The 16,978-nt window shown below is 40.7% G+C and overlaps 1 protein-coding gene across 3 annotated transcripts in view; it reads left to right on the forward strand.

Annotated features, from left to right (window-relative positions):
- Positions 1 to 16,978, forward strand: part of CAPN6 (calpain 6) — a 113,981-nt gene that overhangs the window by 45,755 nt on the left and 51,248 nt on the right. For all 3 annotated transcript variants that reach the window (XM_087727666.1, XM_087727668.1, XM_087727667.1), the window contains exons 3-9: positions 1,451 to 1,582; positions 2,849 to 3,057; positions 4,031 to 4,223; positions 9,136 to 9,329; positions 11,166 to 11,243; positions 12,864 to 13,059; positions 16,036 to 16,158. In XM_087727666.1, the coding sequence (XP_087583792.1) occupies positions 1,451 to 1,582; positions 2,849 to 3,057; positions 4,031 to 4,223; positions 9,136 to 9,329; positions 11,166 to 11,243; positions 12,864 to 13,059; positions 16,036 to 16,158 (1,125 nt within the window). The remainder of the gene's footprint in view (positions 1 to 1,450; positions 1,583 to 2,848; positions 3,058 to 4,030; positions 4,224 to 9,135; positions 9,330 to 11,165; positions 11,244 to 12,863; positions 13,060 to 16,035; positions 16,159 to 16,978) is intronic.

The following is a 16,978-nucleotide window of genomic DNA, read 5'->3' on the forward strand; positions in this document are numbered from 1 at the left end:
TTATCTGCTGTTTTACAATCTCTACAGCTTCATTGATGTTTCTTGTATCCAATCTATATCTCCTGATTAGCCGATCTATGATTTTGTTGTTTTTAAGCCATTGCTCATGCATGTTCTTTAAGTTACTAGCATCTGCCCTTAATTTTTTGATTTTTTGTTCTAAACGGATTTTCCACTTTGGCTTTGATGCTTTTTCTGTTGTGTGACTAGGTACTTTAATTTTAATGCCTAGTTCATTAGTGACTATTACAGCTGCGCTGTACATTAACTGGTTTGTTTCCAATTATTATTATTATTATTATTATTATTATTATTATTATTATTATTATTATTATTATTATTATTATTATTATTATTATTATTATTGCTCTAGTCAGCTGCACCTTCCTACTCCTACTGGGAGATCCTGCTTTATGGTTCTTTACTTTATCCTGTTGGGTTAAAATAATGGACTGTTAACTCCATTATTGTAGGAGACGATCAGGCTGAGACCAAGGGAGGGGGTCAAGCAAGTCATTAGTCTTGAATCCCTTTGCACCCACAGCAGATCTAAGCACCCCTTAACATTCCATTGACTCTTATCTGTCACCAATTTGCTTTGAATCTTAGTAGTTCAGATTGTTGTAGAGAGTGTTGGGATGCATTAAACCTCTATTCATTTGAACTACCCTGACTCCTGCTCTCCTGCACCTGACATTTATTCTGAATCACTCTGGATACCCGATTTCTTTCTCTTAAAACTTCACCCAAAAAGAAGTTAATAACTTGTAAGCGTCCCTCTCAGGCAAATGAAGGAGCCTACTAGTTATTAATCTAGTAATGGCTAACCTTTTTGTTGTTGCATGCCAAAAGCGCACACTCTCGCATCGACACCCATAATGCAATGTGCATAAACACCCCTGTGCCCTGCACCCCTGCACATGTGCATGCAATCCCCCCATGCTCCCCCTGCCCCCCATGCATGGGCATGTGACACCCCCGTGCCCTGTTTTGAGTCTAGTAGGCCTCCCTGAGCCTCCTGGGAGCAAAAACGGGCCACTGCACCCACCCACCCGTGCCCCGTTTTGGGCCTAGTACGCCTTCCTGCAGCCTTCTGGAACCAAAAATGGGCCACAGGGGACATGTAGTACCACCCTGCTCCCCCTGCTCCCATGCATGCACACATGCCTCCCCCACCCTGTGCATGCATGCGTCCCTCCCCACACCCTTGTGCATGCGCATACATCTCCTGCATGCACCCCACGCCCATGCATGCACAGCAGACAGCTGAAAATTAGCTGGCCGCCGGGAGGCATAGGCACATGCACAGTGGAGTTGGGCTGGGGCAATGGCTTGTGTGCCCGCAGAGAGGGCTTTGCGTGCCCCCTGTGGCATGTGTGACATCGGCTTACCATCACAGATCTAGGAGATTTCAACCAGACCATTTTGTTTCTATGCTTTATTCTCACAGGAGTTCTGTGAAGATCCTCATTTGACCGTCCACGGAATCAGTTCCCACGATTTACGTCAAGGAAGGCTGGGAAACTGTTGGTTTGTGGCTGCTTGTTCTTGCCTCGCTCTTCGGAAGAAACTGTGGCAGAAGGTAATCCTCCAGAGGCATGAAGCTTGCATTCTTTGGTTAAAATTTAAACGTGTTTTCCAAAGTCATATCATCTAGGTGCCTCAGACACACCCCAGAACCGTCACATCAAAACAGGTTGCGTCCTCCTCACACCATAATGATACTTGTTGTTGTTGTCGGTTTAAGAAAAGGGAAGTTTCTGTTTTACTCTAGAGTTGTATATCTCAACCAGAGGTGGAATTCAGCAGGTTCTGACCAGTTCTGGAGAACTTTGAGTAGTTCAGAGAACCAGTAAATACCACCTCTGGCTGGCCTCACCTCATCCATTCTCTGCCTCCCGAGTCCCAGCTGATCGGGAGGGAATGGAGATTTTGCAGTATCCTTCCCCTGGAGTAGGGAGGGAATAAGGATTTTACACTATCCTTCCCCTGCCATGCCCACCAAGCCACGCCCACAGAACCGGAAGAAAAAAAATTGAATCCCACCACTGATCACAGCCTTGGTGACTTTGAGATGCGTGGACAGGTAGAATTCCCAAGCCAGCCTGCTGTGGGACACACAGCTGTATAAGTTAGGGGTAGAGTAAGTTAAAAGCAGTTTGTGATGGGGAAATTCTGTCCCTGTAAATTTTGTCAATTGATTCAGGAGACTCCAATCTTTATGATTTTCTTTTCCAGAAAAACCTGGAACATTTTGTAGTTATTCCAGGGACGAATATGGAGAAATTACCCATCTGTACCTTTAATGGGACGTGGTGGCTCAGTGGCTAAGACACTGAGCTTGTCGATCAGAAAGGTCAGCAGTTTGGCGGTTCAAATCCCTAGTGCTGTGTAACAGAGTGAGCTCCAGTTACTTGTTCCAGCTTTTGTCAACCTAGCAGTTCGAAAGCATGTAAAAATACAAGTAGAAAAATAGGAACCACCTTTGGTGGGAAGGTAACAGCGTTCCTTGCACCTTCAGCATTTAGTCATGCTGGCCATATGACCATGGAGACGTCTTTGGACAATGCTGGCTCCTTGGCTTTGAAACAGAGATGAGCACTGCCCCCTAGAGTCAGGAACGGCTAGCACATAAGTGCAAGGGGAATCTTTACATGTACCTTTAATGGATAACTTCAATGTAGGTTTATTTGAGAGGGATGTTTTTCTTCTTTCATTAAGAGACTGTTGCGATTTCCATTTATGTGTATAGATTTTACTCCAGCAATAAGCCAATTGATCTGGTTCACCAATGAATGTTTTCTGTCCTATGTTTGCAGCATATTTTCAGTTTCTTTGCATACTTTAGGTCATCCCAACGATTAAGGAACAGGACTGGGATCAAAAGAGACCGGAGAAATACGCTGGAATCTTTCACTTCCATTTCTGGTGTTTTGGAGAATGGATTGATGTGGTTATAGATGATCGGTTGCCAACCATAGACAATAAGTTGATCTACTGCTCTTCTAAAGAGTCCAATGAATTCTGGAGTGCACTTCTGGAGAAAGCTTATGCAAAGTATGTGGTGATTAATGAGGTATAAGTGCAGTTTTATCACCCATGCAAATAAGATTTCTTAGTATGGGGATATTTGTAGTCATTGGTCTCTTCTACAAAGACCTTGAAGTAGGTTCATACTTGTCAGAGTTTGTTGCATAAATTCAAATCCACAAAGCACACATACATAACTGATGCAGCAGGATTCATTAACTTCTTTATATATATATAAGAATAGGTTTACTTCTCAGAGCAGCAGACTGCTTTTTTGTTAAGTTTCTGTTTCAACTCTCTGCACAGACTCTGATTTGCTTAAGCTCCCATTGGCTGACTTAGTTGCTATGCCTATTAATTGGCTGACCTTGTTCCCATGTCTCTCCCAGTCCTGTATATTTTAACAATACTACTACTTCCCCATTTCAGATCCATTTCAGTATAAAGAACATAGGGTTTTAGAAGAGAATTGGATTAAAAGAGGGTCAATACTGCTGGCAAAGCAAACAAATAGCTATACTATTATATTTTCATGGCAGTTCATTACATCGTTACTTCCATAACTATGTAGATATAGAGATGTACATTTGGAAGAACAGTTTTTCAGTTAAGAGAAGGTGGCAGTGAAGGTAATCCTGAGCTTTTCCAAAATTCATTTGAAGCTCCACACACTATTGTCTCATCTGTTGTGTGAGAACCCCTGGAGAGTTCAAGAAGGTCAAGTGTAGTTCAGAGGTGGTATTTGTCAGGTTCTGACCAGATCTAGACAACAAGTAGTGGAAATTTTGAATAGTTCAGAGAACTGGTAAAAACCACCCCTGGTTGGCCACGCCCCCATCTACTCTCTGCCTCCTGAGTCCCAGTTGATCAGGAGGGAATGGGGATTTTTCAGTATCCTTCCCCTGCCATGCCCACCAAGCCACACCACGCCCACCAAGCCATGCCCATAGAACAGGTAGTAAATTTTTGTGTCTGAAACTCTGCATCATGTCTTCTCTAGGATGGCAGGTTGTTATGAAGCCTTGGATGGGGGCAGCACAGCTGAGGCGATTGTCGATTTCACAGGGGCTGTAGCAGAATCCATCAACTTGATTGATGGTAAATATGACCACAGTATCATCGAGCAGGTGAAACTCTTTAGAGAATTGCTGAAAGTTCATAAAAGGGGAGGATTGATCAGCTGCTACATCATGGTAAGTGCACCGAGAACAAGCTGTGATGTGCCCTTTGGTCTGTGTTTAACTCTTTATCAAACTGTCATTTCCCATAAGGTAGATCAGACTAGGCAATCAATTCCCTAGGAAGGCTAAAGTCTCTTTATTGAGATTGGCTCTAATACAGAATTTTGCAAGTCTGGTTGTGCTATATCTTCTCCCCCTTCTTATACTCAAGCGAACCAGGAAGGTGTCTGCCTGAGCCACTTCCAAATGTTATCTATTTCTCTGGACTTAAACAAGTTTCAATCCTTTTGGCCTGTATATCTCCATCATGGTGATCTTCCTTACCCTCTCCACAAACTCAAGAAAAGAGGCAAGATGACAGCCTGTTCATTCTGCCAATTAATCTCTGGATTTGCCAGAAGGATAGAAGTCCCAAGTGAGGTAAACAAATAATAAACCCAGTTATCAAATAGGTCTCTATGATAGCATCCAGAAATCCACCAAGCTGTAGACCTCCAATGCTACAGTAACATGTTACTGTGAATCAAAAGTTGTGAATGCTCCAACACTGGACGTTTTTTGTCTGAAGTGGTGTAGGGTTTTCTGCTTAAGCAGGGGATTGGACTAGAAGACCTCCAAGGTCCCTTACAACTCTGTTATTTTATTCTATCTCCAAAGAAAAATCAGAAAGTCCAGTTGCCTCTTGAAAAAGCATCTTTGGGACACGACCTGGACAATTGAGAATCTCCATAGACATTTATTACCAATTGTTATTCAATTGGATGAGATATTTTGGCTTGGACAATTATGTCCAAGAAAAAAAGAGAAGAGAATGTCTGTGAAAATCTCATGGGTAGAGTGTGGAGATCTTGCACCTTTTAGGGACAAAGTGTCTAAGGGCTTTGCCCAAATGTTCCATCTTTCTTTATATAGTCATTCTCCAGTGGCGACTTCTCCAACTGAGCTTTTTCAAACAGTATTACAATCAAAATAAAAGGGAAGCCCATCCTTGGAAAATTACTAGGGAGTTTCTTCAGACAAATCCTTTATCTAATTTGTCTGTGCACAAGTTGAGTGGACTCAAAACTGCTAGTTGTAAATGACTTAATTTCCCCCAAATCACCTCAATCCAAATTGCCTTCTCCAGTGCCACAAAATTAACTGAAAAAGGGTTTCAAGAGCCAGTCTGTCCTTTTCCACCATCTTCTCTGCAAAAGTTTTTATGGGAATATAAACTTGGAAGGGACGCGGTGGCTCAGTGGCTAAGATGCTGAGCTTGTCGATCAGAAAGGTCAGGAGTTTTGCAGTTCAAATCCCTGCAGCATGTAACCGAGTGAGCTCTCGTTACTTGCCCCAGCTTTTGCCAACCTAGCAGTTTGAAAGAACGTAAAAAATGCAAGTAGAAAAATAGGAACCATCTTTGGTGGGAAGGTAACAGCATTCCATGCACCTTTGGCGTTGAGTCATGACCGCCATATGACCAGGGAGACATCTTTGGAAAGCACTGGCTCTTCAACTTTGAAATGGAGATGAGCTCTGCCCCCTAGAGCCGGGAACGACTAGCATGCTTGTGTGAGAAGAACTTTTACTTTTGGAAGGGACAACAGGGAAGCTAGAGTGATATTGTGATAAGTTGAGAATGCATCACAGAATGTCTCCAGATCTCCTGCAATGGATGGGTTGTAGCCATATTAGATTTTTTTTTTCTGGAAACAAATCCTTGTGGGAAGGATCTGGGGTGAAAAGATATTTGGAAACCATCAACGCAGCCATTGTGTCTCCTGAAATGCTATTGACCTTTGTAGAAATGTCCACCCCTTTGGAATGGGACAAAATATGAGTAATTCCTGGATTGGATTTTAGAAATAATTAAAATGAGACATGTCCAAGCATGTTTTGTCATGCATTCCATTTATGTCCTTGTTTACCTCCCATGTGCATAATCAACTTCACACATGCGCGCGCGCGCACACACACACGTCTCTCTATATACACTCACTGGTTGTGGATAAATAAGGACTTAATGGTGATCTTGTAAAATCTTGAAGAGCGATATTATAACAAAACAGAAAACCAGCACAAAAGCCTTCTAGATAGCCAACTAAATTCTCCAAGAAGCTCTATCAACCAATTCTTATCCCAATCTTGAAACATTGATTATTGGCTGCAATTCAGCCACGCTATGTACTGCGTTTCCCCAAAAATAAGACAGGCTCTTATTTTCTTTTGACCCCTGAAATAAGTCCTTGGCTTTATTTTTGGGAAGGTCTCATTATTTTTGATGTGTGCAGGAGGAGGCGAGCGTGGTCACCTCATGGCTGCTGCTGCGTTGCAATATTTTCGGGGAGGGTTTATTATCAGGGAGGTCTTATTTTCAGGGAAACAGGGTAGCACCCAAGAGCAAATGTACAAATGTTCAATGCCTAAAACTGGTACACCTAAATTAGACATCTGGCTGAAATCAATAGGCACTGGATCTTCACTCAAAAGTTTATCTGTGAGACAAAAAAGACAAACTCTAAACTTCAGAACCCAACTGTCAGCCTTTGTTTCGCTACTTGCTTTCAGCTGCCATTGAAATGGGAAGGGGGAGGCCTGGTATTTGGGAAGGGAAATTTAAATTACAGGAGAGATTGTGTAAAGGGAGTTTTGTTCTCACCATCTACTGCGCATGCTAGAGATAGTGATGGGAGCCGCCAAGGTCAACTGTCCTGCATACCAACCTGATGATGTTTTTTGAAGATGGAACTCACATGACACCTGAGGGATTTGCAGATTGGACTAGGGATGGGGTCACCAGGGGGAGGGTGTTGGGTCACATACTGATATCTGTTGTGGCTCAGTAGGAGCCTTTGGAGCTGCTATCAGACTCTGACACAGAAAGCTCCTGTGAGTGGTTTCAGGATGCTCACAGGAGTAGATAACAAGCAGCTGTGGCTCGTTAAGGATCTCCTCCTGCAGATAAAAGACTGATGGTGCCACGCCCTAGTTGCAGAAGTCAACGTTCGTTCGTTCCATTCTGTTCCGTGCCTGGCCTAGTCAAGTCTCTGTTTGTTTGCAATCATCGAGAAGAAGCACTTGGATAAGTGATTTGCTTTATATAAACCTGGTTTGCTGTAAGAGTTTGTTTTTGCATTTGCTGTTTAACTTTTTGCCAGAGAATTTATCTATGTTTATTTTGGGCTCACAGCCAGCAAAAGCCGGGACTGATAAAAATATTTCCTTTGAAGTTCTGTCTGGCTGTCGTTTCTGAACGAACAAGGTGGGGGTCAGAACAGATAACTATGATTTCGCAGGCTTTTGCCTCAGATCTTGCTTTGCTTAGCTGTTATCTTTTCACAACCAGTAAAAGTACTCTTAATTCTGCAAAATGTAGTTAAGTGGTTTCTTTCTTGGTTGCTGAGGGAGGCTGGCTTGACAACAACAGTTTTCCATGACCTCCTTAACCTCATGAGTGGAATAATATGGTTCTTACTCTGCACTAATTAATTTTCAAACAGAACTCTGCCACAGGTTTCAAATACAGTAGAACTTGATTTCCTTGTAATTATTTAATTTAATATTCTTCATATTCATTTATCCGTGTGACCATCCCCTTTCCCCATCATAAGAAAATTCTTCTTTCTTTTGACATGCAATTTACTCTACAGTATTGTAGGGTTCTACAAGAAATGTTTCTTTGGTATTTTTTTCCAGGCATACCCTACTCTGAATAAACCTCTCCAGTAAGAAACCTTCCTATTGGTGGATCGTGCCATTTTTACTCTAAAAGAAATCCATGTTGTCAACTTCACACCTCTATAACCCTAGAAGATTCCCTAGTCTCTTTCTGGTACAGGATATTCTGTGAATTACATATTACAAACTTACCGGGGATTCGATTAAGTGTGTCCTACTTGTTTCAGTAGGGAGATTATTCATTATCTCTGCTGCAGAATATGTTAGAATATTCATGACTGGGAGAGACATGGGAACAAGGTCAGCCAATGAATAGGCATAGCAACTAAGTCAGCCAATGGGAGCTTAAACAGATCTGAGTCTGTGCAAAGAATTGAAACAGGAACTTAAGCAGTCTGCTGCTCTGAGATGTAAACTAGCAGTCTGTTCGGGCTTGTCTGCTGAAATGAAACTAACTGCTTGTGTTTGCCTGTAACTCTCCTGCCTTGTGTTTACTTGGAAGAACCACCTGTTGGTATTGTACATTTATTCATCTATTCTTATATATATATATATATATATATATATATATATATATATATATATATATATATATATATATATATATATATATATATATATATATATATATATATATATATATATATATATATATATATATATATATATATATATAAAGAAGTTAATGAATCCAGCTGAACCAATTATCTGTGTGTTCTTTCTGGATTTGAATTTATGCAACAAACTTTGACATAATATTCATGAGGCATAGTTCATTTCATACTTGAAGAACACACCCACTTCTTTGGAGAGAATTTAATAAAAAAAATTTAAAAATCCCCAAATAAAATATTAAGATAACAGAAGGAATTCGCATAAGACAACTGTGATACTATATACCAAAATAGCAATGCTACACATTTGAGTTTTCATTCTAATCGTACATCAACATGCATTCATGACTTACTCAGAAGAACACAGTGGAGATGGTACATCTAGGAGTGTTTGTGTTTCTACTGCTGAAACACATCTTGAGTGTATGCCTGAACAGAGCTTCTCAAGTTTGACTGACATATGTCATTAGCAAGTTCTGGACGTTCTTATTATATCTTAAGAGGTAGGTGAGAACAGTAGTATCCCATTTAGCCCAATAGTAAACGATAATATACAGTTAGATGGAGCAATATTTAGAAGCGGTTGCTATTGATGGGAGAAACTAATAACCACAATGAAAGTTTGCATTAATTTGTGTTCATCTTATACCTAGCCTGCATCCTACAGTGATTTTGAAGTAGAGACGGACATGGGTTTAGTCAAAGGACATGCCTATTCAGTGACGTCTATCCTGAAAATGTCTGTTGGAAAGAAGGATCTGTGCAGTGGAAAGTCTAAGAAACTCTTTATGATCCGATTGAGGAATCCTTGGGGAAACAAGGAGTGGAATGGAGCATGGAGTGATGAGTAAGTAAGCCATACTTTAAGGATGAGAAGAAGCATTAGAACCAAGATCACAAGACGTGTTAACACCACTTTCTAATGCCTTGGTAAGACCAGACTTGGAATACAGCATCCAATTTTAGTCGCCACGGTGTAAAAAAGATATTGAAACTTTATAGAAAGAGCACAGAGAAGTACAAGATGAGAAGAGGCCTAGAGGCTAAAACATATGAAGAACAATTGCAGGAATTGGGACTCTGGTCTAGTGAAAAGAAGGACTAGGAAGTGATATGATAAGTGTTCCAATATCTCAGGGGCTGCCCCAAAGAAGAGGGGGTCAACTTGTTTTCCAAAGCAACTAAAGGCAGGACAATAAACAATGGATGGAAACTAATCAAGGAGAGAACCAACCTAGAACTGAGGAGAAATTTCCTGGCAGTTAGAACAATCAAACAGTGGAATGACTTGCCACATGACTTGTGGATGCTCCAACATTGGAGGTTTTTAAGAAGAGATAGGACAGCCATTTGTCCAGAATGGTATAGGGTTTCCTGCTTGGGAAGGGTGTTGGGCTAGAAACTCCAAGGTCCCTTCCAACTATGTTATTAGTTTCTAGCTTTGAATGAATTACAAGGGCCTTGTAAAGTTACTTGCCAACATGAATGGAAATATTTAGATGTGGAAACAAAATAAAAAACCTGCCAGTTTAAGATATAAAAAAAAGGGGGGGAATACAAGTCTATTAATTTTCTTTAATGGCTATGACGAAAGAATGAAAGAATACTTACCGGTAGAAAATGGGGGAAAGTCAAAATGGTCTTAATTGGTTAGAGAAGAAGTCTGGAAAAAGTAGAATGAAATTCAATATCTGAAAATTCTCCACTTGGGAAACAAAAATATGGTAATGTAGAGGATGAGAGGTGGAAAAAATCTGGAAAGTGTAAGTAGACTCCAAACTGAATATGAGCCAGTTGCATGATACGACTGCTAAACAAAATGCAATTTCAGAAACTCTCAACAGAAGTAGTTTAAATTAATTGTTCCGTCAAATTCTCCACTGCTTAACACCAACTGAAGTAGCTGGGTCGAGACTTGGGTATGGCATCTTAATAAAAATTCTGAAGTTCAGTTTTTCTAAATTTTCTTAAAATGCCGTACCCAGGTCTGGAGACGAGTACTTGAGTTGCTGTTAAGCAATGGAGAATTTGACCCCACAATTACCGTAATTTAATTTAAACTCATCTCAACTATCTTTGAACATTAGATACAAAGAAAAGCTGAAGATTACATTTTATGAGAAGATAGAAGGATTTGTGCCAGTTCAAACTGCAGATATACATTTTTTTCATCAACTTAGCCAAGTTTATCCAAGTTTTAAAATTTATTTTTTTCCTGTCAGCTCTCCTTCAGGGTCAGGCTTTTGATAGCCCACTGGGGGAAAAAAAAAACCAAGTTTTTCCCTAGATTCCTTTTAGAAAGTTTATTGGAGAGACTGGGCTCAAACTGCAGAAATTTCAGCAAATGCATTACTTTCACTTTTAGAGCCCAAGAGACTAAGCAAAAACTTAAGTCCATCTAAGAGGAAATGTAAGTCCATCACCTTGAGAATGAATTTTTTTAAAACTTGCTTTCAAAGGAGGAAAAATAATTGAGAAATTGCTCCAAAGTTTTGGAATAGCACCTCTGGCTAAGGGAAACAAAAGAATACCAGTTAGAAGGTTATCTTTCTCAAAAACCTTTGAGAAGGAGTCAAAGTAGGCTGGGTTGTCCACAACGCACCACTAATGTACACTAGATGCTCTTGTATTTTAAAAAATGGATAAAATGGGTGTTTAACTTTTTCCCCTTTCTTTCTCTTAGATCCGATGAATGGAAGAAAGTGACCAAATCAGAGCGCACAAGATTAGGCCTCATCCTTGAAAATAATGGAGAATTTTGGTGAGCTCAGTTAATCCATGTCCATGTCATGTTTAGTTTTGCTTCTAATAATCCTTAGTGGTGGTGTCTTCTCTACAGAAGAAACTATTTTTTCCTGGTACAAATTCCCATCATTCATTCATTCATTCATTCATTCATTCATTCATTCATTCATTCATTCATTCTCTTCTATGCTATTCAACATCTAATTGCACAGAGCAGTAAACGTAGGAAGAAATAAAGAATCAGAAAATTCAAAATTTCAACACTCAACAGCATGTCTTATAATGATACTAACCAACTTGACTATATTCTCACTCATAACATCCCTTGAATATTCTCTCCCCAAATCCATCTTTTAATTTTGTTCCAGGAACACATCTGGAAGGAGGTAATTCAATATATAAGTGGAAGCTGTTTCATTAAAGTAGGATGCCATTCTTGAGACGAATCTGCTGTGGGACTCCTTTGGAGATAGTATCTTCATCAAGATCTCTCCCAAATCTTACCAGATGGGAAGATTTGGTGGAGAATAGGTAGCCTCAAAGATGGCTCGACCTTGAGCCATGTAGGGTTTTAGTATTTAGTTATGTAGGAAAAAATAAAATGACCTGGCATATAATCCTAGTGTCAGGCCTACAGCCATATTCCTCTTGGATCTACACTTTCTATTATTTTATTATGCCTATTTTCTATTGTGGGAAAATGGGAGAGGAGATTGTACAGAGTTAGATGCTATGTAGCCATAACAAAATTCTTTCTAGAAAGCCAAGGTCATCCTTTGTCTCTGCACCTCTGCACCTGACCGGAACTGGATGGGTGGAACTGCCAGCATGGTCAAGGACTACCGGTAGAACATTACTCTGGTCAGATGCATAAAACCAAGTTGGTCTATTCTTTAACTTTAGTCAATGACCAATATTTCATCTAGAAAGGCGTAAAGGTTAAAACCTGCTACCTAAAATAAAACCAAATATTACAGTAAATAGCACCAGTGACTATTAAAATATGATCACTAATTATTGTGGGAAGTAATATTCAGCAAACCTGGTGGATCTCTGTTTATTCTTTAATAATTCATATCTCCATCTGCAGCAGTGGTGTAATTCAATTTTTTTACTACTGGTTCTGTGGGTGTGGCTTGGTGGGCGTGACTTGGTGGGTGTGGCAGGAGAAGGATACTGCAAAATCCCCATTCCCTCCCCATTCCAGGGAAAGGATACTGCAAAAACTTCATTCCCTCCCTACTCCAGGGGAAAGATACTACAAAATCTCCATTCCCACCCCACTCTGGGGCCAGCCAGAGGTGGCATTTGCCGGTTCTCCGAACTACTCAAAATTTCCGCTACTGGTTCTCCAGAACTTGTCAGAACCTGCTGAATTTAACCCCCGATCTGCAGGCATTCCAAAGTATTTAAGCTCCAAAGCCTTCAGAATAAAGAATGGAAAAGATTGATGGAAAAAGGGCGAAAAACAATTTTGTTTGTTTTTCCAGCCTCAGCTGATATCAAATCTAAGAAGTAGACTATACATTGGAGGAGAGGTGTTATTTTTATATGAAAAAGAAACATTCTCCCTTCACCCACCCACCATTCATTAAATAATGTGCTTTTTGTCTTTTTTTAATCCACTATGGTTCAGGATGACATTTGAAGACTGGTGCAAAAACTTCACCGATGTGGACATTTGTCGGATTGTGAATACCTCTCTCTTCAGTATCCATAAGACCTGGGAAAAGAAAATGTTGCGTGGACAGTGGACAAAGAATCCAAATGCCATGTTAAATCGCTCTGGAGGAAGTTTAAACAACGAAGCCACCTTTCTCCAAAACCCTCAGGTTTTCATATAATTTACATTTGATGCATACATAATTTGGGTCTTCTGTGGGCATAAACCTAAACCTAAAAAGATTTGTTGTTCCAATATTTGAGGGGATCCTACAAAGACAAAGGAGTCAAACTATTTTCTAAAGCACCAAAAGGCAAGAGGAAGAAACAACGGTTGAGAACTAAGGAGAGAAGCAGCTTAGAACAAAGGAGACATTTCCTAACACAGAAACAAAACAGGGGAAAACCACCTTTGGGTTTCCTTTTGCTGGTATTTACATCATGTTAATTCATTGAAAACTGCAAATGCAACTACCGCTTATACATGTAATAGTTAGATCCATGCAGCTATTCGGTTTTTTTAAAAAAGCAAAATGCATTCAGAGCATGTATGTACCAGAGGGGGTATTCAGCAGGTTCTGACCAGTTCTGGAGAGCCAGTAGCGGAAATTCTGAATAGTTCAGACAATGGATAAATACCACCTCTGACTGGCCCCACCCCCATCTATTTTCTGCCTCCCAAGTCCCAGATGAAGAGGAGGGAATGGGGACATTAAAATGTTTAATACTGGTCCATATTATGTTCCACAGGTTGCATCAGACCACTGCTTTTATGCAGGAGACCCTATACCATTTCAGACAAGTGGCTGTCCAGTCTCTTCCTAAAAACCTCCAGTGATGAAGAGCCCACAACTTCTGAAGGCAAACCGTTCCACTGGTTAATTGTTCTCACTGTTAAGAAGTTTCTCCTAAATTCCAGATTGCTTCTCTCCTTGGATCGGTTTCCATCCATTGTTTCTTGTCTTACCTTCAGGTGCTTTGGAGAGTAGGTTGACCCCCTCTTGGAAAATAAAAGAGCAACAAAGATGATTAGGGGACTGGAGGCTAAAACATATGAAGAACAGTTGCAGGAACTGGGTATGTCTAGTTTAATGAAAAGAAGGACCAGGGGAGACATGATAGCAGTCTTCCAATATCTCAGGGGCTGCCACAAAGAAGAGGGAGTCAAGCTATTCTCCAAGGCACCTGAGGTAGAACAAGGAGCAATGGATGGAAACTAATCAAGGAGAGAAGCAACTTAGAACTGAGGAGAAATTTCCTGACAATTAGAACAATTAATTAGTGGAACAACTTGCCTCCAGAAGTTGTGAATGCCCCAACACTGGAAGTGTTTAAGAAGATGTTGGATAGACATTTGTCTGAAACGGTATAGGGTTTCCTGCCTAGGCAGGGGGTTGGACTAGAAGACCTCCAAGGTCCCTTCCAATGCTGCTTTTGTATTGTATTAAATTGACCCCCTCTTGTTTGTGGCAGCCCTTCAAATAGTGGAATACTGCTATTGTATCACCTTCTTTTCTCCCCCCCCCTTTTCTCTGTTGATCTTCTAGTCCAGTGATGGCTAACCATTTTGTCATTATGTGCCAAAAGCCCACACACGCATGTGGCACCTCCCATGCACGTGCCTGCACCCATAATGCAATGTGTGTCTGACACACTGCATCCCTCCCCACGCATGCAACCATGACACCCCCCCCCCGTGCCCTATTTTGGGCCTAGTAGGCCTCTCTGCAGCCTCCTAGGACCAAAAACGGGCCACGGGGGTGTGCCACACCCCCGCGCTCCCCCACCCCTCACACATGCATGGCAGAGACCTGAAAATCAGTTGGCCAGTGGGAGACGTGCGCACACATGTGCAGTGGAGCTGAATTTGGGCGACAGCTTGCGTGCCTGCAGTGAGGGCTCTGCATGCCACCTGTGCCACATGTGCCATAAGTTCGCCATCCCAGTTCTAGTCCAATCACTTGCTCAGAGCAGGAGTCCTTATACTATCTTGTATAAATGGTTGACCAATCTACTCTTGAAAACCTCCAGTGATGGTGCGCCCCAAACCTCAGAAGGCAGCATTTAAAACGATTCTCTCTCTAGATACTGTACACATTTCTAAAACTATTTCAGTGTTTTATTTTCTGCGATCTGCATTGTGACATTTTGAGAAATTATACCCTCTGGTGATTAAGTTCCATTAGAAGTTTTGGTATCAAAGCTCCCAAAGATCAGATGTCACAGCCAATTGTCTTTAATTGAAAGTAGGCACATACTGTTTTTATCCCTCAGCTATCCCAAGATAAACAGCATCACTTCATCTCCTTAAGGTTTAAGAAGAAGGAAAACTAATCCTTGAGTTTCATTCTACAGGTTGAACTTTGATCTGCCTCCTATTCATTGCCTTATGTCACTAAATTTGTCTTCAAAGCAAGCCTGGCGCTAGGCTAGTTATATGTTTTGGCATTTCAGTTTACAATGTTGGCTAATCAGATACCTTCAGAGGTTCCATCAATAAGGCTGGTAAGAGTTCCCATAACTCAGAATTAATCTTTAGGAGGTTTAGTATTTTCCAAGTATCTACTTCAACATCCAAAGAGCCTTCAAGCTGTGAAGTTTCCAATGGATGACCTAATTTAATATACGAGCCTCGAGACAAAGTTCAAAAGAAAACCATTCATTTATTAGGATCAACATTTTGGCATATTCTTCTGTGGAGCCAAAACTGAATTCTGCTTAATTGCATTTGAACTTTACCCCTGTATCCCCTCCCTTCCGTCTGTGTCATAAATCACATCCATCAACAAGGTGCTATGGCAGGCTATGAACATGCACATTTCACACACCAGCTGTAGGAATATGAGATTTGACTCTGGCCAAAGGTATGCATGGAATTCTCCCTATCCTCCCTTTTTTATGTGGCCTTGATAGTAGTCATGGAAACGCTTTACAAGTTGACAGGGAGATTATGGTATTGATCATTTGTACTTAGTTGGGGAAAGTTGCATTAACTGCTGTCTGAGGTTGCTATATGCAGACACATGTATAGCACTGGAAAGATCTAAGATATCAATCAGCTTGCACAAGGCCTTAGTAACAGTTGCTTCCCTACCCTTTGCTTGTCTGTTTTCATAGCAGTTTTGCCTATACTTCTCTTTCTCCAGTATATTTTTGATGTTAAGAAGGTGGAAGACAAAGTCTTGATCTCGCTACAACAGAAGGACCAACGGATTCACCGGAAAGAAGGGGCAGGAGATAATCTTGTTATTGGCTTTGAAATTTTCAAGGTAGGTCTCCATCCAACTGTACTCAAAACAATTGCTCTGAAAGTTGATGTATCATGTATCTTATATTTTTATTGTTATTCTGTAACATCTGTCTTCATGTACAGGTAGTCCTCACTTAACTAGCATCTGTTCAGCAACTGAAGTTACAAAATTACTGAACAAATGGGAGTTACGAGTGGTCCTTGAAGTTCTAGCTGTTGCAGTGTCCCTATAGTCACATGTTTGTGACTTGGGCTCTTGGCAATCAGTGTGCAATTACAATAGTTACTGCACAGTCATATGATTACCAGTTGCAACCTTCATTGCTGGCTTCCAGCAGGCAAAGTCAATGGGAAAACTGGCAGGAAATTCTAAGTTGTGGTCATGGGATCTCATGCTTTGTGATCATACAGGATTTGCTTAACAAAGCAACCAGAACTGTCATTATAAATCATATGATTTCTGCTCATATGTGACAGCATACAAAATCTTTGCCAGACCAATTCTTGAATACATCTCATCTGCCTAGAATCCACACTGTATATTAGACATTAATACAATTGAATGGGTCCAGAGGGACTTTACGAAAAGAGTCCTTCACTCCTCTGCTCACAATAGAATCCCTTACAACACCAGGCTCGAAATTGTGGGCTTGGACAACCTGGAACTACGCCGCTTATGGTCTGACCTAAGCATAGTACACATAATTACTGTATTTTTCAGAGTATAAGATGCATTGGAGTATAAGAGGCACCAAGGTTTTGAAGACGAACATTCTTTTAAAAATGTTTTTGCACTCTGCAGACCTCCCAAAAATGGTCCATTTTTTGCGAAAACTGGC

The sequence above is a fragment of the Thamnophis sirtalis genome, unplaced genomic scaffold (assembly GCF_051295495.1).
Source record: "Thamnophis sirtalis isolate CommonGarterSnake01/CBP01778 unplaced genomic scaffold, rThaSir2_p1.2 scaffold_13, whole genome shotgun sequence".
NCBI classification, from domain to species: Eukaryota; Metazoa; Chordata; class Lepidosauria; order Squamata; family Natricidae; genus Thamnophis; species Thamnophis sirtalis.